Here is a 24036-nt window from a genome sequence, read left to right as displayed (position 1 = left end):
GCCTTCTCTCCATACCCCCTGATCCCTTTAGCCACAAGGGCCACATCTAACTCCCTCTTAAATATAGCCAATGAACTGTGGCCTTAACTACCTTCTGCGGGAGAGAATTCCACAGATTCACCACTCTCTGTGTGAAAAAGGTTTTCCTCATCTCGGTCCTAAAAGATTTCCCCTTTATCCTTAAACTGTGACCCCTTGTTCTGGACTTCCCCAACATCGGGAACAATCTTCCTGCATCTAGCCTGTCCAACCCCTTAAGAATTTTGTACGTTTCTATAAGATCCCCCCTCAATCTTCTAAATTCTAGCGAGTACAAACCGAGTCTATTCAGTCTTTCTTCATATGAAAGTCCTGACATCCCAGGAATCAGTCTGGTGAACCTTCTCTGTACTCCCTCTATGGCAAGAATGTCTTTCCTCAGATTAGGAGACCAAAACTGTACGCAATACTCCAGGTGTGGTCTCACCAAGACCCTGTACAACTACAGTAGAACCTCCCTGCTCCTATACTCAAATCCTTTTGCTATGAATGCTAACATACCATTCGCCTTCTTCACTGCCTGCTGCACCTGCATGCCTACTTTTAATGACTGGTGTACCATGACACCCAGGTCTCGTTGCATCTCCCCCTTTCCTAATCGGCCACCATTCAGATAATAATCTACTTTCCTGTTTTTGCCACCAAAGTGGATAACCTCACAGTTATCCACATTATACTGCATCTGCCATGCATTTGCCCACTCACCCAGCCTATCCAAGTCACCTTGCAGCCTCCTAGCATCCTCCTCACAGCTAACACTGCCCCCCAGCTTCGTGTCATCCGCAAACTTGGAGATGTTGCATTCAATTCCCTCGTCCAAATCATTAATATATATCGTAAATAGCTGGGGTCCCAGAACTGAGCCTTATGGTACCCCACTAGTCACTGCCTGCCATTGTGAAAAGGACCCGTTTACTCCTACTCTTTGCTTCCTGCCTGCCAGCCAGTTCTCTATCCACATCAATACTGAACCCCCAATACCGTATGCTTTAAGTTTGTATACTAATCTCTTATGTGGGACCTTGTCGAAAGCCTTCTGAAAGTCCAGATATAACACATCCACTGGTTCTCCCTTATCCACTCTACTAGTTACATCCTCGAAAAATTCTATAAGATTCGTCAGACATGATTTACCCTTCATAAATCCATGCTGACTTTGTCCAATGATTTCACCACTTTCCAAATGTGCTGTTATCCCATCTTTAATAACTGACTCTAGCAGTTTCCCCACTACCGACGTTAGACTAACTGGTCTGTAATTCCTCGTTTTCTCTCTCCCTCCCTTTTTAAAAAGTGGTGTTACATTAGCTACCCTCCAATCCTCAGGAACTACTCCAGAATCTAAAGAGTTTTGAAAAATTATCACTAATGCATCCACTATTTCTGGGGCTACTTCCTTAGCTGTTGTTATATCAGGTTTATTTAAGTTTACGGGTTGGGAAGATGACCGAGGCCAATGATGCTGTGAGTTTGTTGACATGTTCATAGTGGAACACAACTAATTGAATTAGAAAGGACACATAGTGCTGGAGTCAACCTGTGGGCCAAGCAGCATCTCTGGAGAGCAGGAATGGGTCGGGGCCCTTCTTTAAACATCACCCATGCAGAGATGCTGCCTGACCCGCTCAGTTACTCCAGCACAAAACCAGCATCTAAAGTTCATCGGTTTCCACTAATGAAACTAGATCAAGATAAACTAGGCGCCTATTATTTTAACAATGGCCATTTCTGCTACTGAAATGTTCTATCGCGGGTATAAACGGATGGGAGAGGCATCCAACCCACAGCCCAGGAGTTAGTGTTTGGTTATGTTCAGAATTCCAAGTCTGGATCACACTCTCATCTCTTAAGATACCACAAGCAACAATGAACAGATTGCCAATGAGAGTCGACAAGAATCACTCATTGACAGATATATTGTACAAAGTGAAGGCTTTAGACCTGTGACAACCCAACTAACATATGGACTTCACCAGGAGTTTAACGTTCAGGTTTGTGTTTAATAAGGAGGCGGGGAAATTCGCATTTTCGCGGTGTTAAGTTGCGGTGAAAGGTGAAGATCAGTCCCAGTTGTTGTGGTTTTCACATGACACAGCATTTCTCTGCCGTTTGTTTGAAGTCTTCCAGGGTTGCCTGAGCCTTGTCCTTCAAGCTGTCCAGATCAAGGTTCTGGATGTTGCTCAGCTGCCCCATCAGGGAATCCTTCTCCGCCTCTTCCACGTTGTCTTGTTCGATCATCTTCGCCAACTCCTTCGGCAGTTCCACGTCGCCTCCAGCCACTTGGATCTGGTTCTCATCCATTTCACTCTGGAGGGGGTGAGGGGAGAGGGGAGGGGTGGTGAGGGGACGAGGGAAAGAGATCAATAATGAATGTATTCATTACTCGTCAGCCCACGACACACCACCTCGAGCCAGCCACTGCCTTCGTGGTGCGTTAGATTTACAGGAGGCACAACCTAATTCTCCAAACAGATAAGCAGCTGTGGGAAGAGCAGGAAACTAATTGTTTTGGATATTAATAGTTCATGTAAGCAAACCTTTGGCTCTGACAGTAGATTGATTCCCGGTAAATTACTATCCTCGCCAGGGCTATTTAACGCTCAAGGTCAAATTACAAGGTTGAGATGGTTTTCGATGCAGGTGTCGAACTACCTTTTAATTAGAGTCTCAATCACAGTAGCTCACAGACGCCCCCATAGTAATCCATCAACACAGGAGCCAGGCAAACCTCCGTCTCATTCAACTGTTTAAAGCACTGTCTCTACGATTGAAGGAAGTGTCATCGTTCTATGCAACTCCGACCCTTTTTAGTTTAGTTTAGATTAGATTAGATTAGATTAAACTTTATTAATCCCCTTATTCAGGGGAAATTCTGATGTCCTTGCAGCACACTAATAAAAATACAACATAGTATTCAAAAAGAAGTTCAACACAAAAACATTAGATTAGCGAAACAGGCCCTTCGGCCCATCGAGTCTGCACTGGCCAGCGATCTCCGCACACTTAAGGGCCTGTCCCATTTGGGCGTCATTTGCGCATAAATTACGTGACATAATTTACGCGCCAAGACGCACGACGCGCGTGTTGTGCCGCGCACGTGACGCGTGCATGGTACGTGGTGACGTAGGCAGGGTCGCGCAAATGACACTCAAGTGGGACAGACCCTTTACACTATCCTGCACACACTAGGGACAATTTGACACTTATACCGAGCCAATGAACCTTCAAACCAGTACGCCTTTAGAGTGTGGGAGGAACCGAAGATTGAGCATCCTGAGGGAAACGTAGAACGTTTCATTGTTAGCTGAGGGGAAGGTGACAACGAGGCACACAATCAGTAAAATTTAATCAAGAGGAACTAGTCAGAATTAATAGGGCCGTGCGGTGGCGCAGCGGTAGAGTTGCTGCCTCACAGTACTTGCAGCGCCGGAGACCCGGGTTCGATCCCGACTACGGGCGCTGTCTGTATGGAGTTTGTACGTTCTCCCCGTGACCGCGTGGGTTTTCTCCGAGAACTTCAGTTTCCTCCGACACTCCAAAGACGTACAGGTGCAGGAAGATTGTTCCCGATGTTGGGGAAGTCCAGGACAAGGGGTCGCAGTTTAAGGATAAGGGGGAAGTCTTTTAGGACCGAGAAGAGAAAAAAATAAATTCACACAGAGAGTGTTGAATCTGTGGAATTCTCTGCCACAGATAGTAGTTGAGGCCACAGTTCATTGGCTATATTTAAGAGGGAGTTAGATGTGGCTAAAGGGATCAGGGGGTATGGAGAGAAGGCAGGGATGGGATACTGAGTTGGATGATCAGCCATGATCATATTGAATGGCGGTGCAGGCTCGAAGGGCCGAATGGCCTACTCCTGCACCTATTTTCTATTTTTCTATGTCACAGGGAGAACGTGCAAACTCTGTACAGACAGCAGCTGTGATCAGGATTGAGCCGGGGTCTCTGGCGCTGTAAGGCAGCAGTTCTACCGCTGTGCCACTGTGCCACCCAGTAAGTTTAGAGTGAGTCTAAAGATAGATTTACATTGAGTCAGTTCAGGATGCATCTGCTGTGACTGCTCTGAGATTAACCACACAGACCAATTAAGTGCATCATTAAACCTATCTTTTTTTAATCCCTTGTCGTGATTTCCTTCGCCCTCGTGGCTCTACCTGTCTAATTATTACATTATTGCCAATGAGATTTCATTCTACTTCTTGCTGGAACTCTGTCATCAGGAATAGGAGTAGAATTAGGCCATTCGGCCCATCAAGTCTACTCCGCCATTCAATCATAGCTGATCTATTTCTCCCGCCGAATCCCATTCTCCTGCCTTCTCCCCATCCCATCTGACCCCCGCACTAATCAAGAAATCATCTTGAAATTAATAGCACTAGATGAAGCCAATGAAACATATTGGATAATTTTGAAACAATGAACCTTTCTATATAAAGCAACAGCAAAGGGCTAATTTTACTAATTGTCTTTCACCACTTGCCTGGTCCGACAAGGCCACGGACCTTCTCACCTTTGAAGGGATCTACAGGAAGCTTTGCCTCCAGAAGGTGGCTAATGTTGTCATACACCTAAGATAGACACAAAAAGCTGGAGTAACTCAGCGGGACAGGCAGCATCTTTGGAGAGAAGGAATGGGTGACGTTTCACGTCGAGACCCAAACACCTACACCACTCTCTTTCCCCCTCTCTCCCAAGAGGCGTGAGGTACAGAAGTTTGAAAACGCACACCTCCAGATTCAGGAGTAGTTTCTTCCAAGGCAACTAAATGGTCCTCTCATCAGATAGAGTGCCGTCTACCTCATGAACTCTCTTTACTTGGACTTTAGGCACAAAATGTGGCTCTGGCAGCATCTCTAGAGAAAAGAGATGGGTTACATTTTGGGTTAGAACCATTCTTTTGGAGTCTGTCAAGTCACCCATCCTTTTTCTCCAGAGATGCTGCCTGGCCCGCTGAGTTATTCCAGCAATTTGCGTCCCTCTAAACTAAGCTACCATTGGGAAGAAGGTGTACAGGAGCCTGGGAACCTGGGCTTCTTCACATCAACCATCAGCCTCTTGAACCCATTCTCCTGCCTTCTCCCCATCCCATCTGACCCCCGCACTAATCAAGAAATCATCTTGAAATTAATAGCACTAGATGAAGCCAATGAAACATATTGGATAATTTTGAAACAATGAACCTTTCTATATAAAGCAACAGCAAAGGACTAATTTTACTAATTGTCTTTGACCACTTGCCTGGTCCGACAAGGCCACGGACCTTCTCACCTTTGAAGGGATAGAAACATAGAAACATAGAAATTAGGTGCAGGAGTAGGCCATTCGGCCCTTCGAGCCTGCACCGCCATTCAATATGATCATGGCTGATCATCCAACTCAGTATCCCGTACCTGCCTTCTCTCCATACCCTCTGATCCCCTTAGCCACAAGGGCCACATCTAACTCCCTCTTAAATATAGCCAATGAACTGGCCTCGACTACCCTCTGTGGCAGGGAGTTCCAGAGATTCACCACTCTCTGTGTGAAAAAAGTTCTTCTCATCTCGGTTTTAAAGGATTTCCCCCTTATCCTTAAGCTGTGACCCCTTGTCCTGGACTTCCCCAACATCGGGAGCAATCTTCCTGCATCTAGCCTGTCCAACCCCTTAAGAATTTTGTAAGTTTCTATAAGATCCCCCCTCAATCTCCTAAATTCTAGAGAGTATAAACCACAGGGATCTACAGGAAGCATTGCCTCCAGAAGGTGGCTAATGTTGTCATACACTAGATGAAGCCAATGAAACATATTGGATAATTTTGAACAACAATGTCACGGTGGCGCAGCGGTAGAGTTGCTGCCTTTACAGCGCTTGCAGCGACAGAGACCCGGGTTTGATCCCGACTCCGGACGCTGTCTGTACGGAGTTTGCACGTTCTCCCCGTGACCCTTTTCCGCGATCTTCGGTTTCCCCCACACTCCAAAAGCCGCACAGGTTTGTAGGCTAGTTGGCTTGGTGTATGTGTAAATTGTCCCTAGTGTGTGTGTGTAGGGTAGTGTTAATGTGCGGGGATCGCTGGTCGGCATGGACTTGGTGGGCCGAAGGGCCTGTTTCCGCGCTGTAAACTAAACACAAACCATAACACTACATTAGCACCAAACTACTATGGACTTTGCACTAATTTGCACTAATTTGCTCTAATTTGCACTAATTTGCACTAATTTGCACTGCTCGCCGTACTTTAATTTTTGCACTATCGTGGTCTGGTTTACTTGAAACAACGGATCATTTAATGTATATTTATTATTGTTGTTGCACCTAGTGTGTTTAGTTTAGAGATACAGCGAAGAAACAGGCCCTTCGGCCCATCGAGACCACGCCGCCCAACAATCACTTGTACACACTAGTTCCGTATTGTCCCACTTTAACATTCTACAAACCTGGGGCAATTTACAGGAGCCAATTAACCTACAGACCTGCATGACTTTGTGCCTGTAAAGCCCCTGTCCCACCTTCCCGAGTTACCACGGATTCTCCCGAATTTTCCCCTTGATTCGAACTTGATTGGGGACGATCAGCCATGATCACAATGAATGGCGGTGTTGGCTCAAAGGGCCGAATGGCCTCCTCCTGCACCTATTTTCTATGTTTCTTTGCTATTATTAGAATCAAGGTGGAGAGAGAGAGAGAGAGCCTACCTTCGGGAGCCGATACTTGCCTCGTAGGTGCGTCCTCAATGTTGCCCGCTCCGCCTTCTTCTGAGCAAAGTTGGCATCACGCTCCATCCTGTAACCAAAGGGGGATGATTCAGGGGGTGCTCGTTATACCAGCATTGACCGTTCGGCCCTACACAGAAACCAGCAGTGTTGGGTCAAACAGCCAGTTTCTGCGCTACAAATATCGGGAGAGAAGTGGAGAGCAGGGGAGAGAAAAGACTTTGCCTTCCATCACAGTGGGTCACTGTGATGGATGTTTGTGTGAATTAAATTGTGTGTATGTCTAGGAAATTGTCTTTGTTTGTATGGCTGTGGAAACAGAATTTCGTTTGAGCCTCACTGAGGCTCAAATGACAATAAATTGTATTGTATTGTATTGTATTGTTTGTCAGGTCTGAAGAAGGGTTTCGGCCCGAAACGTTGCCTATTTCCTTCGCTCCATAGATGCTGCTGCACCCGCTGAGTTTCTCCAGCATTTTTGTCTACCTTCGATTTTCCAGCATCTGCAGTTCCTTCTTAAACATGTTTAATTATCCCTCTTTTCCAAGGAAAGGAGTACTAAGTTATTCAATGCTTTCTCTCATTTTAAGAGTCATTCTGGCTTACTCCTGCACCTATTGTCTATTGCCTATTGTCTACTTCAATTGGGAAGAATCCCACTTTTTAGAATTGGGAAGAATTTCCACCCGAGAGAATGAGAATTTTTATTTAATTCAATGGGATTTTAATTTTGTCATAGACCTATATGTATTTTTCTTTTCCTCTTAGCATAATGAATTATGGTTTTTTTAATTCAAGAATAAAAGCCACAATAGCATAGCTACAATCATTAGACTCAAAACTTTAAGGACATGTGTTTCAAAGGTAGTCTGATGATTCATGTAGTTCTTATGAAATGCCATCTTGTGTAGTGTCATCAGAGCAGATTTAGAATTATTATACCTTGGGGGTCGGGGTCGGGGTTAGAGTCAGTTACACAAAAAATCAAGAGGTCGGATTTGGGTGTTTTAGGTATCGACTCTACAGCCTTGTTACTGATATGCATGAATTTTTCACAAAAATATGAAAAGTGACCCCTTGGAGCTTGAAATCAGTTGTTATTTTGACCGAGATCTGCCTTTGCAGTTGCTCCCTTACATAGGTGTATAATACATTTATTTTTAGAGCACATCTAAAAACCACTCACGTTGACCAAAGTGTCTTCACATCAGTGCAGGTACTAATGTGCTACATACAAGGGTAGACAGACCTAACAATACATACATAAACTGTTTACAGCGCCTCCTCAGAGGGGCTCAAAAACGCTAGGGAGTAGAAACAGGTTTTGAGTCGAGACTTAAAGGAGTCGATGGTGGGGGCAGTTCTGATGAGGAGCGGGATGCTGTTCCACAGTTTAGGTGCTGCAACCACAAATATGTGAATCTGGATGTATATGAGAAGTATCGTAAAGACACAGTTTAAGAATAAGGAGTGAGCCATTTAGAACGGAGACGAGGAAACACTTTTTCTCACAGAGAGTGGTGAGTCTGTGGAATTCTCTGCCTCAGAGGGCGGTGGAGGCAGGTTCTCTGGATGCTTTCAAGAGAGAGCTAGATAGGGCTCTTAAAGATAGCGGAGTCAGGGGATATGGGGAGAAGGCAGGAACGGGGTACTGATTGGGGATGATCAGCCATGATCACATTGAATGGCGGTGCTGGCTCGAAGGGCCGAATGGCCTACTCCTGCACCTGTTGTCTATTGTCTATTGACACAGGTCAGATGAGATGTAACACAATATCATTATGTTTCAGGCAATCCACGAGGATTGCTACACGAGGTTTGGTGGTTTGGTTTAGTTTGGTTTAGTTTATAGTTCAGCATGATCATGTGCACCAAGGTCCAGTGACAACCTTTCGTTTGCGTGCTATCCAGTCCAGGAAAAGACTACACATGATTACATTCAAACACTCCGCGCATAGTGCAAAGATAAACATAGAAAATAAGTGCAGGAGTAGGCCATTCGGCCCTTCGAGCCTGCACCGCCATTCAATATGATCATGGCTGATCATCCAACTCAGTATCCTGTACCTGCCTTCTCTCCATACCCCCTGATCCCTTTAGCCACAAGGGCCACATCTAACTCCCTCTTAAATATAGCCAATGAACTGTGGCCTCAATTACCTTCTGTGGCAGAGAATTCCACAGATTCACCACTCAAAGAGTACAACGTTTAGTGCAAAGCGATAATATTAACGGCAATGAAGATAGATCAAAGGTCTCCAATGAGGTAGATGGGAGGTCAGGAACGCACTCTGGCTGATGACAGGACCATTCAGTTGCCTAGTAACAGCTGGGAAGAAACCATTCCTGAATCTGGAGGTATATGTTTTCAATTATTCTAATAAATTAATTATTGTAATTTGATAATTCTAATATTATAATATAATAAATTATAATATAACGTTATAATAGCAGACCAATTATCAGAAGGAGACAAACCTTTTGAAAGTATTGGTAGTTCTGCTGTGGTGAGATAATTGTGTTCTTAAGAAACATGAAAACAATTGTTCAGTTTAGTTTAGTTTAGAGATACAGCGCGGAAACAGGCCCTTCGGCCCACCGAGTCCGCACCGACCAGCGTTCCCCGCACACTAACACTAGGGATAATTCACATTTAAACCAAGCCAATTAACCTACAAACCTGCACGTCTTTGGAGTGTGGGAGGTAACCGAAGATCTCGGAGAAAACCCACGCAGGTCACGGGGAGAAGGTACAAACTCCGTACAGACAGCACCCGTAGTCGGGATCGAACCTGGGACTCTGGCGCTGTAAGGCAGCAACTCTACCGCTGTGCCACTATGTGGCCCTAATGTGTCCATGTGAAAAGTTAGGGGCAAGTGTGTTTCAGATTCACAATAACAACTTTATCTTCCCTGCAGTAGTTCAAAAAATCAAGGTATTTTAATACCTGTAATTTTGTTTTCATTTCTGCAAGCTAAAAATGATGTATGTTCCAATGAGCTTTCCTGAAGACATTACTCAGACTTTCCCTTCTAAATGTTGAGGAACCTGCCACCTCTACATTTGCTTTATCGATCAGTCAATGTGGATCTCTGTGGATGACTTTGTGAAAGTGACTGAGAATGTGCGGATTCTAGCAAAGATAGACAATGTCTACAGGCAACGTCGACAATATTTTCGATGTTTCTATCTCTAAAGGGCCTGTCCCACCAGCACGCGACCTGCGTGCGGCGAGCACGACCAAACCGGAAGCAGGGGCTGCGCGGAGGTCGAGTGAGTGACGTGAAGTTCGAGCGAAGTCCACGGGAAGTTCGCGCGTGACGTACGGCGTCAAGATGCTGCGTACGCCCATCGAGGCGATGCGTACGGCGTCAAGGTGGCTGCGTGCCGGCAGGCCGTTGCCGCGCTGAATTTTTGTACACGGTCAGTTTTTCGGAGCCAGCTCCGCACAACTCCATACGGCTCCAGCGATCGAAGTGGGACCGGCCCCGCGAGGCCGTACGGCTCAAGCGACCACGTTAGGTCGCGCTTGCCGCATGGAGTCGCATGCTCGTGGGACAGGCCCTTTACGGATTAACAAGGGTGCGAGCTAGAACATGCTTGCACCAATAGATGATTTGATAAATGACTTCCCCTCTATTTTTCCCCCTTAAACACATACAGTAGGTTTCTCCCCTGAAGTTAGACACAAATCCGTAAGCGATATTGTCGGGGTCATTTGGGTTTCTGATATGAGATGGGGTCAAAGCTGCTGAACCCAATGCTGACATTCTCTCCATTATGAATGAGCTATACATACAAAGCCATCAGTCACTCCATAGACACAGAGAGATCACAGATGTGTGGACTATCCATCAACCTGTGTGTATGTACAGAGACAAATGCATGATTGAACTGACCAAAATATGAACTTCTCATGAACTTTTTCACCTGATAAATATGAATGAGGAGCTACCAAATATTTTTTTCCAACTATCTTACAGTTTATTATTGTCACGTGTACTGAAGTACAGTGGAAAGCTTTTCTTTGCGTGTTATCCAGTCAAAGAATATACTGTACATGAATATAATCAAGGCATCCACAGTGCATAGATGAAGGGTAAAGAGTGCAACTTAGTGAAAGGTATAATATTGAAGTCTGATAACTTAAGGTCCAATTAAAGATAGTTGAAAGGATTCCAATGTCACTCCATGAGAATAGTTTTTAATATGGATTTAGATTTATTTTTCATTTCTGGATCCCTTCAGTAAGTCCAACCCCAACATAATAGATAGGCTGGAACTGCAGATGTGGGTTTAAACCGAAGATAGACACAAAGTGCTGGTGTAACTCAGCGGGACAGGCAGCATCTCTGGAGAGAAGGAATGGGTGACGTTTCAGGTCGAGACCCTTCTTCACACTCCAGTCCGAGGAAGAGTCTCGACCCAAAACGTCACCCATTCCTTCTCTCCAGCAATGCTGCCTGTCCCGCTGAGTTACTCCAGCATTTTGTCTCTACCTTCGGTATAAACCAGCATCTGCAGTTCCTTCCTACACATAAAGTTCTCTCCTGCTTGCTTGAAGTAAAGTGAAGTAAAGTAAGACTTTGAAAGTGATTTGGCTGGGTTGCTGACAAGGTAGTCTCAAATGCAGAAAAGTGATATTTACTTTTATTAATTGTAGTAATTTGCAAAGGCATATTCTGGGCACAGGGGTGGGGGAAAAGCCAGCTTAAACCACATATTATTTTTTATAAAAATTCTATTGTGTCATTACGTCAGGTCTGTGGAAGGTTTGACTTTGGCTACTATTGTTCTTATTTCAAGTCCCGTCTCTTGATAGACTGCAGCTTATTGTTCTAACCCAGGGCTACGTTTAGTTTAATTAACGGGGTCTGCCACAGTACCGAGACACTGAAGTGCTGGAGTAACTCAGCGGGTCAGTCAGCGTCTCTGGATAACATGGGCAGGGTCGGGACTCTTCTTCAGACTCGAAAAACGTCACCCATCTATGTTCTCCAGAGTTACCGCCTGACCGGCTGAGTTCCTCCAGCACTTTGTGTCTTGTTTCATAAACCAGCATCTGCAGGTACCCACCTTGCCATAGTACCAGATGAGTCCTCTATTGAACTTCCGGCCTTTGTCACTTACTCCATTCACCTGCTATTCAAACTTCCCTCACCTGTATCCACCGATCACCTGCCAGGCTTTGTCACCCCTGAAACTCTTCCTCATTACTCCAGTCTGAAGAAGGGTCCCAATCTGAATCAATGTCTATCCATGCCTTCCAGAGGTGCTCCCTAACCCAATGAGTTCCTCCTGCACTTAACGTCATAAGTGATAGGTGCAGAATTAGGCCATTCGGCCCATCTAGTCTACGCTGCCATTCAACCATGGCTGATCTATCTCTCTCTTCAAGCACCAGTCTCCCCATAACCCCTGACACCCATGCCAATCAAGAATCTATCTATCTCTGCCTTAAAAATATCCATAGACTTGGCCTCCACAGCCTTTGGTGGCAAATAATCCCACAGATTCACCACAACTTTGTGTCGTGTTTTGGAAACCAGCGCCTGCAGTTCCTTGTCAAAGTACTAGTGAAATCTGGGTGGGGTTCCAGGAAGATGGTGGGGGTATGGAACGAGCTGCCAGAGGGGGAAGTTGAGGGAGGGGCTATCCCAACGTTTAAGAAACAGTTGGACAGGTACATGGATAGGTACACAAAAATGCTGGAGAAACTCAGCGGGTGCAGCAGCATCTATGGAGCGAAGGAAATAGGCAACGTTTCGGGTCGAAACCCAAAGGAAATAGGCAACGTTTCGGGTCGAAACCCGAAGGGTTTCGGGACGAAACGTTGCCTATTTCCTTCGCTCCATAGATGCTGCTGCACCCGCTGAGTTTCTCCAGCATTTTTGTGTACCTTCGATCTTCCAGCATCTGCAGTTCCTTCTTGAACAGGTACATGGATAGGACAGGTTTGGAGGGATATGGACCAAACGCGGGCAGGTGGGACCAAAGATCATAGAGCGGAACTCTGCTCTATGATCTTTGGGTGGGACTAATGTAGCTGGGACTTGTTGGCCAGTGTGGATAAGTTGGGCCAAAGGGCCTGTTTCCACAGTGTATTTCTCTATCTGTACATTGAAGTTTGGTTTCCATACGAAGGCCATCCTTAAACTGGGACTCACCTGAACTGCCAAGACTGACAAAGAGATAAGGTTAAACAGATGATCTTTCTTCTTTAAACTAGGCTGAACCCACATTTAATTATGAAGTTTGCAATAATTATCTTTTGTTTGCAACACAATGTGCTCTTTTAAGAATTATTAATCCCATCACAGCTCAGTGAGAAAACACAATGGATCATCCATCTCCAGTTAAATCAGTTGACATTACACATGCAGGCATTGAATAAATCCATGCATGGCATTTCAGAACATTTCGGTAACATTGAGTAACATGTTCCCATTTGTGACCGCTTCAAAACAGAAAGCCCTTGACATTCAGCGCTGAAATGAAAGTTGTTCTCTCTCCAGCTAATCATCTCTGTATCTCACATATTGTGACCTTAACCCTTGTGGGCAGTAAAGATCAGGTGCAAAAATAGGAAGCTGGGCTATTGCAATGTTTCTGGCATTTAGGGACAGGTTTTACAAAGTGCCTTTTCAGAATGTGTAATGCCAGTGAGAACCACCTTCATAGAGCATTTTAAACAAAGATAAGCCCCATCGAAGAGTTTAGACATACACAGGGTGGAAACAGGCCCTTCGGCCCACGCCGACACTCGTTCTATCCTACACACCAGGGAAAATTTTACAGAAGCCAATTAACCTACAAACCTGCTAGTGTTTTGAATGTGGGAGGAACCCGGAGCACCCGGAGAAAACCCACACGGTTACAGGGAGAACGTGCAAACTCCACACACTCAGCACACGTAGTCAGGATCGAACCCGGGTCTCTGGCACTGTAAGTCGGCAACACTATCGTTGCGCCACTAAACCTTGAACCGCACAGTGAACTGCGTACAATTTCCCAAAGCAAGTGGAAACCAGGTTGTAAAAATGAAATGTCTGAAGAAGGGTCTCGACCCGAAACGTCACCTATTTCCTTCGCTCCATAGATGCTGCCTCACCCGCTGAGTTTCTCCAGCATTTTTGTCTACCTTGTAAAATGAAAGGCTGGCATTCAATTCTATCGCACATCTACTCCACTCCTTGAAATTAAATACTTCCTTGATGCTTTTTCCACGCAATTTCTTCAATCTTTAAACCCATAAAAGTTAAGCTACCATTCAGAGTTAGATCTAATCCATCTATGACAATTTTTACAGCCAACCAAAGCATAAGAGTTTAAGAATTCAACAGCTTACAAAACAATGCTAATTAATGCTAGATAGAGCTCTTAAAGATAGCGGAGTCAGGGGATATGGGGAGAAGGCAGGAACGGGGTACTGATTGGGGATGATCAGCCATGATCACATTGAATGGTAGTGTTGGCACGAAGGGCCGAAGGGCCTACTCCTGCACCTATTGTCTATTGTCTATTGTCTAATGTTGACATTGAAACAAATGTTTTTGACTAATAGCCGTTTTTAAGAATCTTTTTCTCTTTTTTTGTCCTAATATTTGAGCAATGGAACATTTTTCTGCAGTTCAACATGCTGTTGATTTGTTACTGTTCTTAGTCTGTAGTAGTGTCGTTAGTTTTAAGGTCGGCACGGTGGCGCAGCGGTAGAGTTGCTGCCTCACAGCGCCAGAGACGCGGGTTCGATCCCGACTACGGGTGCTGTCTGTACGGAGTTTGTACATTCTCCCCGTGACCTTGTGGGTTTTTTCCGAGATCTTTGGTTTGTGTGTGTGTAAGTATATGTATATATATATGTATGTGTGTACGTGGAACACACTGCCAGGGCGGGTGGTGGAGGCAGGTAGGATAGTGGCTTTAAGCTTGTAGATATGCACATGAATGGAGGAATATGGATCATGAGCAGGCAGATGCCATGAGGGATGGAGAGAGTGGGAAAGCAAGGGTTACTTGAAGTTAGAGAAGTCAATATTCATACCGCTGGGGTGTAAGCTGCCTAAGCGAAATATGAGGTGCTGTTCCTCCAATTTGCGTTGGGCCTCACTCTGACAGTGGAGGAGGCCCAGGACAGAAAGGTCAGTGTGGGAACAGGAGGGGGAGTTAAAGTGCTTAGCAACCGGGAGATCGGGTAGGTTTAGGCGGACTGAGCGGAGGTGTTCAGCCAAACGATCATATGCATAGGTTCACACCATTTATTTGCTTCTAATAAACTTAGGAAGGTCAAAAAGTTAACCATTTTATACACAACTATAGGTTTTAATTTATTTCATTTGTTAGAAAGGTGTTAAGGCTGGTTATTTAGAAAGGCAGAGAGGAATTTCAACGGAATGCCCCAATCCCCAGAATTGAAGTAAATATTTTAAACAGCATTATCCACTATTAAGCATTGATATTAGGATAATGTCCTTTAATGCTAGTAATCGTAAATGGGGGAGGGGTGGGGGGGGGGGGGGGGCGATGTGGGGCCTAATTAGCTTACACAAAATGTTTTTAATGCATTTAAAATACAAATACAAAGAAAGAGGTGACGTTATTCTTTAAAATATCAACTGGATTAGGCAATTCTCATAGAGGGTCCAAACTGACCAGATCATGACCCAGGTTTAAGAGGGAACTGCAGATGCTGGAAAATCGAAGTTAGACAAAAATGCTGGAGAAACTCAGCGGGTGAAGTACTAGATATCCTGATGTCTTTCCTAACTAGGGAATGTTGAATTCCCATTTTTAGTTGGAGGGTGGTGAATGTGGAATTCATTGCCACAGAAAGCTGTGGAGTCAATGGATCTTTTCAAGGCAGAAAAGATCCCCCCCCCCTCCCCACCACCCTCAACCTCCCCCCTTATCCCAGGGACAGATCCCCAACACCAAACATTCAATTATGAATGTATAGTATAGTGGTGAGGTTCTTCTGCAGTTGTATAGGGCTGTGGTGAGACCACATCTGGAGTATTGCGTACAGTTTTGGTCTCCTAATTTGAGGAAGGACATCCTTGTGATTGAGGCAGCGCAGCGTAGGTTCACCAGATTGATCCCTGGGATGGCGGGACTGTCATATGAGGAAAGATTGAAAAGACTGGGCTTGTATTCACTGGAGTTTAGAAGGATGAGGTGGGATCTTATAGAAACATATAAAATTATAAAAGGACTGGACAAGCTAGATGCAGGAAAAATGTTCCCAATGTTGGGCGAGTCCAGAACCAGGGGCCACAGCCTTAGAATAAAGGGGAGGCCATTTAAGACTGAGGTGAGAAAAAAATTTTCACCCAGAGAGTTGTGAATTTGTGGAATTCCCTGCCACAGAGGGCAGTGGAGGTCAAATCACTGGATGGATTTAAGAGAGTTAGATAGAGCTCTAGGGGCTAGTGGAATCAAGGGATATGGGGAGAAGGCAGGCACGGGTTATTGATTGGGGACGATCAGCCATGATCGCAATGAATGGCGGTGCTGGCTCGAAGGGCTGAATGGCCTCCTCCTGCACCTATTTTCTATGTTTCTATTCTGTTCCAGTTAATATTGCAGCACAATTACGCAGGATTGAAATAAACGTGGGGCTGGAGAGGGTGCAGAAGAGGTTTGTTTATGTTGGAGGATATTTGAGGTTGAAGGTTAGAGATTGGACGGACTTTGAATGCTTTCTTTAGAATGCTGGAGGTTAATGGGAGTATATACAATTATGAGAGGCTTAGATAGGGTAGACATTCGGAGCCTTCCCCAGGATGGAAATGTCAAAGACATGAGAGGACATTGTTTCAAGGTCAGAGGGGGGGGGGAGTTTAAAGGAGTTTGGAATCGAGAACCAGAGGACGTGGGTTTAAGGTGAGGGGGGGGGGGGGAGATTTAATAGAAGCTGAGTAGTAACTTTATCATGCAAAGGGCGGTATGTATATGGAATTAGTGGGCAAGGGAAATAGTTGAGGCAGGAACTGTTGCAACATTAAATGAACATTTAGACAGGTACATGGATAGGATAGATTTAGATGGATATGGGCCAAACACAGGCAGGATGGACTGGTATAGATGGTTGATGTGGGCAAGTTGGGCCGAAGGACCTGTTTCCACGCTGTATGACTGTAAGTGGAGGGCAAGTTTTTTTTTTAACACAGAAGTGGGGTGTAGGTGGAACACACTGGGTGGTGGAGTCAGGTAGGATAGTGGCTTTAAGCTTGTAGATATGCACATGAATGGAGGAATATGGATCACGTGCAGGAAGATGAGATCAGTTTAGTTTGACATCATGACATCAGCTGGGTTAACACACACATGGGAGGAAGTGTTGGCTGATCATATTTTTTGATGGATTTATTGCTGATCATATTTTTTATGGATTTCATTGTTGATCCACAGTGCTGATGTTAATCTAAGGGATTACATGTACAGTCATTAAGAAGACTATTTGTTAATTCCCATCCCCAGATAATAAAATCAAACGAGAGCTCAATATTTTTAAACAGAATAAATGGATCAGAGATTGTTGAAGACATTCCCCTTCTCCTGTGCTTCGTATTGTCCAGGCATTGAATAGATTGTATACAGCATGTTTGAAGGTTTGATGCATCTAACCCGTAGAAAATTTATTTTCAATTTCATGGGTGAGTAAATAAAGTCACAGAGAGGGTGACATTACAAGGTCAAGCATCAACAGCCAGAGAGGCAATCTTAATATTACTGTCGATGATTCTGGGGAATATTTATTAGGTTATATTCTCAGGGTTCGTGCAATCAAAATCATAGCGTGTGCAAACTGTTTCGTGCACTGATGTGTCGATGTTTTGTACCAGAAATAAAGCATAGGTTATTTTAATCAAATACGTACAGGAGAGGCATTTAAAAGCGTCATCCAAGCTTTGGCGAGAGGCCACACACTTCCGGGTGTCGAGCAGTGATGGAATGAGCTTTGCTACTTCGGAGATTTCAGCGGCTGGGAGACGTGAGCGATGACTAATCTCGTCTCAGGACCAGGTGTTAATAACATTGAGAGTTCAAATTCAGAAATTATGACGGAAATTAACATAGTAACAGTGTCAATTTAGGACAGACGGGCTTTGATTTGCGGAAAGGAACCACACATTTGGGAGAGGGTGTGGAGGTGGGAAAAAGATTCAGGGATGTGCTGAAGATGGTCTCTCTTCTTAAAGCAGAGGCGGGCAGTCAGAGAGGTCTTCCACGTCCTGAGGTGCTTTGATGGATGACAGGGGGAGAAATCGCTTCCCCGGGCAAGTGGTGGGAATTAAAGGACAGAGGCATCAAATATTGGGTGAAGGAATTTAAGGGAAAGTTAAAAGGGTTTCTTCGCACCAATGGGTTGTTAAGATCTGGAAATTCTTTGGAGAGCATTTGAACAGGTATATGGAGAGGAAGTGGGTCTATGAGTCAAATGCAGGCAGGTGGGACGAGCCCAGTATGCCAAACTTGGTCAGCATGGACAAGGCGGGTAGAAGGGCCTGTTTCCATGCTGTACAGCTCCATGATCGATGGGACATTTGAAGAAACTTGCATTGATAGAGAAATAATTTGAGGTCTGCAAGAGGAATGCCCGCTTCAAATCTTTCAAAGAGTCCTGGAGTCAGCGGCCATTCAGCCCCTCGATTCTAGCAGAACCATTGGACAAGGTTGTGGCAGATCCAACATCTGGAGTCAACATTACATCACCGCTACAGTTAAAAAAATATCTCAGTGCGGGTGTCAGATGTTATGGGGAGAAGGCAGGAGAGGGAGGGTTAGAGGGAGGGTTAGTACGGAGAGATAGACCAGCCTTGATTGAATGGTGGAGTAGACATGATGGGCCAAATGGTCTAATTCTGCTCCTATCATTTTATGACCCTTGTGTTGTACACTCAAAGGCCAAGCATCCTGACTATGGAACTTCCCATTGCCCTAGCTCTTACCCTGTGAGTTCTACCCCCTAGTTGTAGAATCTCCATCAAACTCTTTCCTCGACCACCCTGTAGTGGCAGATTATTATATCGCTCAAGAGATCGCTCCATTATCTCTCCAGCCCCTCTGGAGAAAACATGGTGTTAGGAGAATGTCGTTTCCTCCCCTCCCAATCCTGCCGACCACAATGAGATCAGCGAGGTTTGTATCAACTCCAGTCCTATGATTCCCTCTCGTGATGTTTTTGCCAACTTCTCTCTTGATGAGATATGGAGCGAGAAAGCCTTGAAACAACACCAGTGCAATGTTTCGAACACCTTTGACCGCAAACTCAAAGTCCTCGAGTGTTTCAATATATTTCCCATTTTGCGGACACGATTTTCTATTTAATTTCACTTAGATCAGGGATATACATCATGGAAACATGACCTTCCATGCCGACTAAGATCCCCCATCTGAGTTAGAACCATTTGCCCGCATTCAGCCCATATCCATCTAATCCTTCCCTCTCCATGTAAATAACTAAATGTCTTTAAAATATTGTTCTATATTGCCTGCCTCAACTACTCTCTCTAGCAGCTCATTCCATATACCCACCACTCTCTACATCAAGGTTATCCCTATTAAATCTTTCCCTTCTGACATTAAACCTATGTCCTCTCATAGAAACATAGAAACATAGAAAATAGGTGCAGGAGTAGGCCATTCGGCCCTTCGAGCCTGCACCGCCATTCAATATGATCATGGCTGATCATCCAAATCAATATCCCATACCTGCCTTCTCTCCATACCCCATGATCTCTTTAGCCACAAGGGCCACATCTAACTCCCTCTTATATCCAGCCAATGAACTGTGGCCTCAACTACCTTCTGTGGCAGAGAATTCCACAGATTCACCACTCTCTGTGTAAAAAATGATTTTCTCATCTCGGTCCTAAAAGACTTCCCTCTTATCCTTAAACTGTGTATCATTAAACTCTCGCTCATGACCACCCTTCCCTGTGTACTCATCATAACTATCCCCCTTTATAATGATATACGTTCTATAAGATCACCCCTCAGCCACCTAGATTGTCGAGTGTGTGTGACTCAAGCATGGAGTGACAGATAATTAATGAGGTGTCCATTATTCAACAGGATTATAGATGATTGATAATCTCTTAAGGTTTGTGAACAGTGTGGTATTTGAGGAAAGAGAGCAGAGTATTCTACGACTAGATTGGCATGAGCTGCGTTGAGATTAATACAACTAAAAATAGTTTACCTTTAAGAGTTATTTTTATCCTGAAGGTCCTGCCAGTAGGTTAGATATTTAAAATGTTAGCTTCTGTATCTCAGCCTTAAGGTCTGAGAGCAAACGCTCTTCGCTTCAGTCCGGAATACAGTTCATTTACACACACTGATGGAGGAACTCAGCGGGTCAGGCAGCATCTGTGGTGGGAATGGACAGACATGTTTCGGGTCGGAACTCTCCTTCAGACTCGAGTTCTATCCATTCTCTCCGCAGATGCCCCCTGACTCGCTGAGTTCCTCCACTAATGTATCTCCGTCTAGGGTCTGAGAGGAAACACGTTTTAACACATTCCTGGAAAGAATTCACTTACTTTTCTTCCAACAGCTGACTCTCATATTCTTCAAACTCCTCTCTCGTCATCCCTTGAGCTGCGGCGTCCGATTTCTCCCCTTCTCCCTTCTCCTCGCCTCCCAGTCCACCGGTCAAGTTCTTCAACTGGCCCCCGACCATAGACTTCACCATGAAAGCCATGGCTGGAAGTTGCTGGCTGCGGAATTCAGGAGCGAGAGGCAGCGTTGAGTGGGTCGGGGAGAGGGGTTTCAGCACCACGTTATGTGGACAGCTCTCCACGCTGAATGGACAGGAGTAACACAGCCAACAGCCTCCCCGCCCACTCCAGCAGCCTAGAAATCTTCCCACTTCCCACTAATGAAACTCGAGTACATCTGCTGACGACTTGGGCACGAGGTTCGCGCTACCGGGAGGAAACAAACAGTGAATCAGATGCCTGAGAATACTTGTGCTTGCAGGAACTGCAGACGTTAGTTTAAACCGAAGATAGACACAAAAAGCTGGAGTAACTCAGCGGGACAGTCAGCACCTCTGGAGAAAATTGGGTGATGTATTGGGTCGAGACTGGAGAAGGGTCTCGACCCGAAACGTCACCCATTCCTTCTCGCCAGGGATGTTGCCTGTCCCACCAAGTTACTCCAGCATTTTGTGTCCAATTTGTAACTCTGCCTTTGTCCCCATCTCCTTGTATCCTCATTCCAATTCCACATTAAATATCTTCATATTCCACCAGTTCACATCTCCCCTCTCGCTCATCATCAACACCACCGCCTCCACAACTCGTTTTCATTCAACTTTCCTGGCGAAAGGCTGTTGCCATGAAACGTTAACACTCTCACCAGATGCTGTCTGGTTTGTTTTTGTTTTAATCCTAGTTTTTTTATTTCAGATCTCTGTGGATATGTGCTAAAACACACGATCCAGTCTTGGACAAAACTTAAGATAGACACAAAATGCTGGAGTTATCTCAGCGGGTCAGGCAGCATCTCTGGAGAGAATGAGCCGGTGGCGTTTCGGGTCGAGACTCTTCTTCAGACTGATGTCAGGGGAGAGGGAGAAACATATATGGGGAAGTGAAAGGTGTGAAAACAGGGCAAAGGGAATGGAGATCAAGGAAAATGTCGAATAGATCAAGTTAACAGTAAGTAAGTAAGTTTATTGGACAAGTATTCACATACAAGGAATTTGCCTTGGTGCTCCGCCCACAAGTAACAACATGACATACAGTGACAGTTACGAATCTCAGAAAACACTAAACATGAATAATAATAAGACATTAATGATAAAACACCATTGATCAAGCATGTGAACCAACAAAATACCAGATCAAAGGGAGGCTACAGATTTTTGGCTGTTGAGTAGAGCAACTACTCGTGGATAAAAACTGTTTTTATGTCTGGCTGTGGCAGCTTTGACAGTCCGGAGTCGCCTTCCAGAGGGAAGTGGTTAACAACAAAGCAAACAGAGCAACATCACCCGTTCCTTCTCTCCAGAGATGCTGCCTGACCCGCTGTGTTACTCCAGCATTTTGTGTCTATCTTCGGTTTAAACCAGCATCTGCAGTTCCTTCCTACACTCGTAGACAAATCCTATCCTGCTTACATGGAACTATGTACTTTCTTGAAATAATTATCGATGTGTTATTTGTATTAATTAAATATGGATCGTGTGTCAGCGGGCGAGATTATGGATAGGACGGGTTTGGAGGGATATGGACCAAACGCGGGCAGGTGGGACTAGTGTAGCTGGGACATGTTGGCCGGTGTGGGCAAGTTGGGCTGAAGGGCCTGTTTCCACACTGTATCACTCCAGGTCTCCATTAGCTTATCTTGGCCTTATGTTTGGCACAGAAATTGTGGGCCGAAGGGCCTGGTCCTGTGCTGTACGATTCCGTCAGATTTGCCTTTCGGATAAACGGGCACGTCTGAACACAAGGAGTATTTACTAATCTCAACATTACTTGTAATCTGCCTCGAAGTCGTGGGATTTCATCCGAATCCTGAGCTGCCAACAATACTCTCTGTGTACAGAACTGGCGGATGGCACTAGGTTACACACTGCATATAACACGGAAACAGGCCATTCGGCCCATCAAGCACATTCATACGTATCTAAACGAATCCCCGAAGGGTCTCGACCCGAAACGTCACCTATCCCTTTTCTCCTGAGATGCTGCCTGACCCGCTGAGTCACTCCAGCATTTTGTGTCTGTCTCCAGATTAAACCAGCAACCGCAGTTCCACCTTACACTAATCCCATTTTATTCTCACCACATTCCCATTGACACATCCAGCCATACATGGAGTATTGAACAATATTTGGGGCTGAAAACTCGGAAATTAGATTGTTTACAATGTTTAAGAAGGAACTGCAGATGCTGGAAAATCGAAGGTGGGTAAAAACGCTGGAGAAACTCAGCGGGTGCAGCAGCATCTGTGGAGCGAAGGAAATAGGCAACGTTTCAGGCCAAAACCCTTCTTCAGGCTGAATAGTTTACAATCACAAGCCACAGTTACCGCATTAGACAGCAAATGGAAACGTAGAAAATAGCTGCAGGAGTAGGCCATTCGGCTGATCATCCTAAATCAGTACCCCGTTCCTGCTTTCTCCACACTTCCCTTGATTCCGTTAGCCCTAAGGGCTAAATCGAGCTCTCTCTCGAATACATCCCCAAGGCATGATTACTTTGTCAACACTAAGCCATTCACTCATCATTATTGGACCAAGATTTATTCAAGAATTTTGAGTAACTTAAGGAACATAAAATTGAAACTAAATTTTAAATGATGCTCTATCGTGGTAATAATATTTTAAAAAGAAAATCAATATGCATCACTACATAGAAACATAGACAATAGGTGCAGGAGTAGAGGCCATTCGGCCCTTCGAGCCAGCACTGCCATTCAATATGATCATGGCTGATCATCCAACTCAGTATCCCGTACCTGCCTTCTCTCCATACCCCCTGATTCCTTTAGCCACAAGGGCCACATCTAACTCCCTCTTAAATATAGCCAATGAACTGGCCTCAACTACCTTCTGTGGCAGAGAATTCCAGAGATTCACCACTCTCTGTGTGAAAAAAGTGTTTCTCATCTCGGTCCTAAAGGATTTCCCCTTTATCCTTAAGCAGTGACCCCTTGTCCTGGACTTCCCCAACATAGGGAACAATCTTCCTGCATCTAACCTGTCCAACCCCTTAGGAATTTTGTAAGTTTCTATAAGATCCCCCCTCAATCTCCTAAATTCTAGCGAGTACAAGCCGAATACCACGCCATCTGTGACACAATTCTGAAATTATTCAACAGCTGCAAAGGTATTACTAATCAGAAATAGAAGTGTCCTAACCCGAAAAATCATCTGTCCATTCCCTTCACAGATACTGCTTGACCCGCTGAGTTCCTCCGGCACTTTGTGATTTGATACTGATTAGAAAATGTGGCTCACACACTCTGAGCAAACAGACTCTTAAGTAGAGAGCCGTCCTTATACCAATTATCACTGATGGACTCTTGTACTCTGCCCAGGATCAAATACCCGATCGCGAACCAACCACTTCATGCATTGTAATTACTAGACAAATAGTGTAACCTTTTGGTCCAGCCTTGAACGACAGTGTGTTTGAGGTATCACGGTTCAAATTACATGTGGAAATCCAAGACAGGACATTGCAATTCAAGGAAGGTTAATTACTCCAGCACAAAGTGTCAAATTATATCCTCACTTAAGACAACCAAACTAGGAGACCAACATGTGTTAATGAAGGTGAGGAGGGGGC

The 24036-nt window shown here is 44.9% G+C and overlaps 1 protein-coding gene across 1 annotated transcript; it reads right to left on the bottom strand.

Moving 5' to 3' along the window:
• Positions 1–1940: 1940 nt before the first annotated feature.
• Positions 1941–20539, bottom strand: cplx3 (complexin 3). The gene is made up of 3 exons (XM_033014788.1): positions 20278–20539; positions 6718–6805; positions 1941–2346 (listed from the first exon to the last, which is right to left on the bottom strand). The coding sequence occupies exons 1-3, from the start codon at positions 20436–20438 to the stop codon at positions 2122–2124; spliced, it is 474 nt and encodes a 157-aa protein (XP_032870679.1). The 5' UTR covers positions 20439–20539; the 3' UTR covers positions 1941–2121.
• Positions 20540–24036: the final 3497 nt, after the last annotated feature.

The sequence above is a fragment of the Amblyraja radiata genome, chromosome X, assembly GCF_010909765.2.
Source record: "Amblyraja radiata isolate CabotCenter1 chromosome X, sAmbRad1.1.pri, whole genome shotgun sequence".
NCBI lineage: Eukaryota > Metazoa > Chordata > Chondrichthyes > Rajiformes > Rajidae > Amblyraja > Amblyraja radiata.
This window is presented reverse-complemented; position numbering and strand designations above follow the sequence as displayed.